This window comes from Aplysia californica, unplaced genomic scaffold (genome assembly GCF_000002075.1).
Source record: "Aplysia californica isolate F4 #8 unplaced genomic scaffold, AplCal3.0 scaffold00197, whole genome shotgun sequence".
NCBI lineage: Eukaryota > Metazoa > Mollusca > Gastropoda > Aplysiida > Aplysiidae > Aplysia > Aplysia californica.
The window spans coordinates 675,710-682,839 of record NW_004797467.1 but is presented as its reverse complement, the minus strand read 5'-3'; the positions used below and the strand labels follow the sequence as shown (position 1 = coordinate 682,839).

The 7,130-nt window shown below is 43.8% G+C and overlaps 1 protein-coding gene across 1 annotated transcript in view; it reads right to left on the bottom strand.

The window, feature by feature from the left end:
- Nucleotides 1-216: 216 nt before the first annotated feature.
- LOC101857949 (RAB11-binding protein RELCH) overlaps nucleotides 217-7,130 on the bottom strand; it is a gene marked incomplete at its 3' end in the record, with an annotated part of 47,587 nt that continues 40,673 nt past the window's right edge. Inside the window, 1 exon segment of the mRNA XM_035969930.1 lies at nucleotides 217-299. Coding sequence (XP_035825823.1) covers nucleotides 217-299 — 83 coding nt within the window.

The window sequence follows — 7,130 nt, the reverse complement described above, 5'->3', positions numbered from 1 at the left end:
TTGTTTCTTTGCTTGCTTGTTGTTGTTGCTGGGTTGGGCCTTTCATTTTTGGCGGGGGTGATGTTTTGGTTTTGTTTTGGCGTTGTTTTGTGTGTGTGTGGGGGGGGGGTTGGGGGCTAGGGGGTGAGGATGTAATTATTTTACGCCCCCATTTACACAAGACCGTGTTCAGAAGGGACGTAAAACGTATGTACAGTTTTTTCGAGTTCTACTTACATTTCCTGGTCGTTGGAGAGAGTGACGAGGGCAGGCACTACCCTGGAGGAGACGAGCGTCTCATTCACTCCCTTGATCATTAACTGTGGAAGAAAGGAAGGAATGAAAGAGGAAAATGAAGGTATGAAGTGAGCGGTGAGGTAATCACGGCAACATAATGGCGAGGCTAAGTGGGCTATTACGCCCTCGTCGCTTGTCCTGGAGAAACAGGAGAGAGAGAAAAAATCAAACATGACATAAAATGACTTGTTCAACAAGAGCACTCACGCCAGTAGAACATTTTATCGTTTTCTTTTAAGACAAGAGAGTTTTTATGCCCCCATCAAAACAATTTAGATCACGCAGGACGTGGGCTTCGATCGTGCAACGTCCAGGCAGAAAGATGGAGATGCTCAACAACAACAAATATTTTAAAATTCTCTACACACAGGCATAAAAATTGCGTCTCCTGCCTGCGACGGCAAAGCGCCTAACCAACTGCTACACCACAGACACACGCTGGAGTAGGACTTTTTTTTTTACTTAGGTAAGTGTTTTTACCTCCCCTGCTGGTGGGGGGGGGGGGCATAGTTTTACTATGGGTGAGCAAAGAATACACCTGCCGTGATACTGCGAGTCGTAAGAGGCGACTAAAAGTGCATAGGTCTGGTCGCCCGTACGGACAAACACAGCTTTTTATTTTTCGATCTTGGGAAACGGAGGAGCTTCTGCATCAGCAGGAACAATGAAGGACAGCAGACGAGAAGAATCACAGAAGTGGATGTACAGAAAAGTGGGAAGACATGGAATTACATCAAGAGGCTAGCACAGGATAGAGAAAGGTGGACGGTGTTTGTCCGTGGCCTATACCCTGGTGGGGGGTGAGAAAGGCAATGATGAAGTGTTTTACGGCGTTCGCAACTGCATAAGGTCATATGAGCGCGCGGGACACATTAAATATTTTCAGTTGGTAGGAAATTTTGAATTTTTCCCGTTGGCGGCCGAAGCCTACTCTTATCGATTTTAGACCACCAGGGGATCTTTAACGAGCGCAACTTGCACACGGGACATACGAGATTTTCGCCCTTGTCCGAGAAGGCTAGGTGTAGGTCTTTCCTACCAGAAGATCAGGGGTGCGGCTGAAACACAACAGTAAGAAGGAGCCAAGGAGTAACAGAAAGAGTCAGGAGCCCAAAGGAGGGGGCAAAGGAAGTGAGGGGGTGGGGAGAGAAAGTGGAGACGAAAGCAGACGACAGAACGTTGTTGGAGAGCAGGAAAGGGGGAGAAAGGAGACAATTTTAGAGAAGAAAATGTTTCTGTCGCTACCCGAATTCGACCCCGGGACCTTTGAATGAAAGGCTAACGCCTTAACCTCTAGGCCACGAGAGCCCCCGGTGTAGGACTTTGTTCAAACATGATTGATAAGGCAATCATCAACATAAGGTTGTAATGTATTGTATATGCCACCCCCTCCCCCTTTTCATTTTTTTAAAGAAAAAAATTGACGTGACATACATGTAAATTATTTACAAAACGGGTCAGATTCTCCGACCTTGCTGCTCATTCAAGGCTACACCAGGCTGAGAAGGATACTGTATCCCAGCAAACAGGCTGAGAAGGATACAGTACCCCACCAGACAGGCTGAGATACTCCACAAAATATCTTCACGTCTTCTTAGAGCAACGGCGAAGAGCCTATAATTATAACACCGCACACGCCAGTTCTCAAGCTCTCCTCGCTTTTCTTGAAGAAACAAGGGAAACAAAAAAAAGACAAAAAACTTTGAGGCGAAATGTGTTACGACGCGGGGAATTCGGGCTTTTGTCAATGTTAGGGCATATGGAGTTTATCCGCATCATCTTAAAGCATGTTCATTTGTTTTGCAGTCGATGAAATGTAAAAAAAAAATACATAAGTCTGTGTTTCTCGAGAACAAGTCAAGATATTTGAGATTGAAGGAGGAGAGGGTCGCCTGGTGTCGGAAGAAAATGAACTCAAAAGCGAGATGACTTCTTAAGCTTGAGTGTCGTGGGAAACCGTAAATTTACTTTTTTATTCATCCCTTTGGTCATCGATTGGGGGTTGTTTTGTTTTTGTTTTGTTTTTGTTGTTTTTTGGGGGGGTCGAGTTTTTTGTGTGTTTTGTATGCTTTAGAGGGGGGGGGGGTTCCTGGGTAAAATCAATACAGAAATATGTTTGTAAATAGACATAAAAGGTGTTGAGCCAGAAAGAAATTGATAAAAATTGCCCAAAAGGGCAGAAAAATACCGGTTTCTTCGGCTTCATTATTCGCATTGACGAGCGACTGATTTCACCACGATGCCACTAAAATGACGTGTTAAAATCGGTGTACTCGGGCTTGTATGACGTTGTTCAGGCAGCGATGAGGTGGATGATCAGCAATATAAGGACTCGAGTAAGTAGCCACTCAGGCCTAAATAGTGCATCTTTACACAACAACTAGATCTATAGACAACCACCACCAAAAAAAAATGACGTGAGGAGATAGGCACTCGATCACGCCTGTGTAACTTCTATAAAGGCCAATAAAAGAGAGTGGTTTTAGTTTTAGTAGGTTTTACGGCACTCGCCTCAGAATTGGGTCATATAAGTGTCGAAAATAAGAATAAAAAATGGCGAAAATCCCTATCAACACTACTAGGTTATTGAAGGCCGAAGTTTAGAGGTGTTGTAAGAGAGTAATAAACACAAAAAGAAAGAGAAGAGATAAGGGCCAAATTGTTTGTTCGACCCACAAAAAAAATGGAGCAAACCACATCACGTCACTCGCCAACCACCAACAGAAATAAGGATAGTGGCATAATTTAAAAGATACATTGGTAGCAACGAAGGGTATCCTTGCAGATCGTATTTAGGCAGGAATTCAATGGGATGTGTTGTGTTCGTAGGCGAAAGATGGTGACTTGTTCTCCTATTTTATCTCTTATGTCCACAACTCATCGATAAAACTCTGATGGCCGGCTATTCTGTCGAAGTGCTGCACTGGGCTAACATACACACGCACATACAAAACACGTACATTTTAGTTTCAGTAAGAGTTTTGGGGTACTTGCAACACAATAATGTCACAGTAGTGCCGAAGATTAGAGGTATTACAATAAAAGACCAACAAACACAAAAAGGAAGAGGGATAAGGAAGGACGGAAGATGTTTGACAGGAAAGACGGAGCAAACCACAACTCAGCACCCATCAACTACCCACAAACACATAAATGTCTACACCCGTGTACACAAACATGGAACAAAAGAAAAGACAAAATCAACAACTAAGCAAAACGGCACAGCAGCCACACTTTAGTTTTAGTTTTTAATTAGAGTAAGGAGAAGCACATGGACACAGCGTCAACCATCCAGTGATTTAATCTTTGTACTTTGTTTGTTTTGGTAGGGGTTTGACGGCGCTCGCAACTGCATAAGGTCATATAAGCGCCAGAAGATTAAAGGTGTTACAAAAGAGTAACAAACAAACAAAAAAGGAGGGGAGATAAGGACGATAGATGTTTGATAGGAAAGTTAAGAAGAAGCAAACCACACCAGAGCACCCGCCAACCACCGACATTTTTGTACTTGCAACACAAACAGATCAGGGGGGCTCTCGTGGCCTAGAGGTTAAGGTGTACGCGTCCCATTCAAAAGCTCCCGGGTTCGAATCCGGGTAGACACAGAAAGGGGACTCTCGTGGCCTTAGAGGTTAAGGTGTTGGCCTCTCATTCAAAGGTCCCGGGTTCGAATCCGGGTAACGAAAGAACAATTTTCTTCTCTAAAATTGTCTCCTTTCACCTCCTATCCTGCTCTCTAGCAATGTTCTGCAGTCTGCTTTCATTTCCACTTTCTGCCCCCACCCCCTCACCTCCTTTGTCACCTCCTCTGGGCTCCTGGCTCTTTCTGCAGCCTTTCTATTGCTACTCTTGGCTCCTCCTTACTGCTGTCTTTCTGCCACACCCCCTGATCTTCTGGTAGGAAAGATCTACATCTAGCCTTCTCAGACAAGGGCGAAAAATTTCGGAGGGCCCGTGTGCAAGTTGCGCACGTTAAAGATCCCTTGGTAGTCTAAAATCGATAAGAGTAGGCTTCGGCCGCCACCCGAGCAAAATTCAAAAATTCCTACCAACTGAAAATATTAGGTGTGTCCCGCGCGCTCATATGACCTTATGCAGTTGCGAGCGCCGTAAAACACTTTGCAAAACAAGAGACGTTAAAAGACACAGAAAAATGTTCTTCTCTTAAATTGTCTCCTTTCACCTCCTTTCCAGTTCTGTAGCAATGTTCTGTTGTCTGCTTTCGTCTCTACTTTCTGCCCCCACCCCCTCAACTCCTTAGCCCCCTCCTCTGGGCTCCTGACTCTTTCTACAGCCTTTCTACTGCTACTACGTGGCTCCTTCTTACTGCTGTCTTTCAGCCACACCCCTGGTCTTCTGGTTGGAGGGATCTTCACCAAGCCTTCTCGGACAAGGGCAAAAAATCTCGGAGGGCCCGTGTGCAAGTTGCGCTCGTTAAAGATCCCTTGGTGGTCTAAAATCGATAAGAGTAGGCTTCGGCCGCCGCCCGGGCAAAATTCAAAATTTCCTACCAACTCAAAATCTTTGGTGTGCCCCGCGAGCTCATATGACCTTATGCAGTTGCCAGCACCATAAAACACTTACCAAAAAGATTTTTTTTTTTTAAACAAATAGATCACGTTAGTGCCAAAGATTATAGAGCTACAAACAAAAGAAAGAAAAGAAGGACTACAGACAAAGACGACAGATTGTTTGACAGGAAAGAAGGACGAACAAACCCCACGAGATGGCCCGCCAAACACCAACTTTCATCCATTTATTCAGAAGAGCAAATTCGACAGGAACAACAGAGGGAAAGAGAAGTTTGTTGTTTTTTTAACTACCAGAGGCACCCTACAACGACCAAGCGCCATCTCTTCCGATCATAACATAAAAGCAATCAGAATTCTCTGGAAAGCTTCCCTTTCAGGAATAGCGAGATGATCACTGAAATCAGGGCGTGTTTGAAAGGGCTCTAATCTCTACATAACCTCTCTTCATCCAAAAATAAGCCGATTTGCTCAAACAAATATTGTGCGTAAAAAGAGTTTTCAAAGCCCGGAGGACTCGTATTTTGTGTGGGGGGGGGGGTTTGGCTTGGGTTTTTTAATAGCTTTTTTTTTCCTTTGGACAGGCAAATATCACAGAAAAAAAACGTATATACTTTTTAAAAACTCAGCCTTCATGGTGCCATCACTCTTCTTACTCCAAATATTCTTTTCTTACTTAGGCCCCTAACTCTCCGTTTCTCTCTCTCTCTCTCTCTCTCTCTCTCTCTCTCTCTCTCTCTCTCTCTCTCTCTCTCTCTCTCTCTCTCTCTCTCTCTCTCTCTCTCTTCATCTCTCTCTCTTTACCTCTCTCTCTTTATACTCTCTCTACACATATAATATATATATATATATATATATATATATGTGTGTGTGTGTGTGTGTGTGTGTGTGTGTGTGTGTGTGTGTGTGTGTGTGTGTGTGTGTGTGTGTGTGTGTGTGTATCTTCATGTATCTGTCTATCTACCTATCTATCTACATGTATCTATCTACCTATCTATCTATCTATCTATCTATCTAGATATAATTATCTCTACCTATCTCACTCCTCTCCAATTCTCCTTCCCCCCCCCCCCCCTCTTTCACTATTCCCCCCTCCCCGTCCCACCGTCCACAAATCACCATGAGGCAATCTATCTCAACAATACCCAGACGTGATTCCCGAGGCGCTTGCAAATGTCACTTCCTGTCATCTCTGACAACCGGCCTGGCCAATGAGAGAGAGAGAGAGAGAGAGAGAGAGAGAGAGAGAGAGAGAGAGAGAGAGAGAGAGAGAGAGAGAGGGAGAGAGAGAGAGAGTGAGAGAGAGAGAGAGAGAGAGAGAGAGAGATAGAGAGAACGAAAGAAACAGTGACAGCGCAGCACTTACCACCAGTGACCCCTTCACCAAAATAAATAATAAAAATAAAATATCACAACAGATAAGGGGATCGTGCCCCCACCCCACCCCACCTACCCCCCAAAAGAGCAGCAATAGGTGAACGTCAAGCACTCACCACTTGGAGAAGGGGCCCACATAAGTATTTAATAATATATTATACGGTACATGTAGATATCTATGTTCAGCACACTGGCAGGACTGTCTGAATGAAGAACGCTTTTGTTTGAGGAAAGAGAAGCACATCGACACGATAACGGCCATCATTTAGTGCAAAGGAACGTAAGACAGTCAGACAGACAGACACACACACAGACAGAGAGACAGACACACACACTTACACAGGGACAGATAGGACGAAGAGAAAAAAGAAGTAGGACCTACCTTTCACGCCCTTATTTATTTGAAGAAGGATCACATCGATGCGATAACGGGTATGCTATTTAATGCAGCCAAAAAAAAATAGAAAAAGAAAACAAACATAGTCCACTGTACTAGTCACACCCTCATCCCTTTGAAGAAAAGGTAGCACATTGATACGATAACGGCCACTTGATGTAAGGAAAAAAGCATTCACACATACAGACAGACAGACAGACAGACACAAGAAAGAGAAAGAAAAAAGTAGAGCCAACAAGTGGGGTTTTATTGTTGGTAAGTTGGGTGAGGCTATTTTTTGTTTGTTTGTTGTTGGTTTTTTGTTGGGTTTTTTTTGGGTTTTTTTGGGGGGGGGGTAGGGGGAGGAGAGGTTAAATAATATACCATACAAATGAATCAAACGAACGCAACAGAAAAACTCCAACAGAGATTTCAAAACCAGAGTGACCACCTTAATCATCATCATCATCATCATCATCATCATCATCATCATCATCATCATCATCATCTCATCATCATCTTTGTCGTCGTCATCATCATCATTGTTGTTGTCATTGTTGTTACACAGCAGA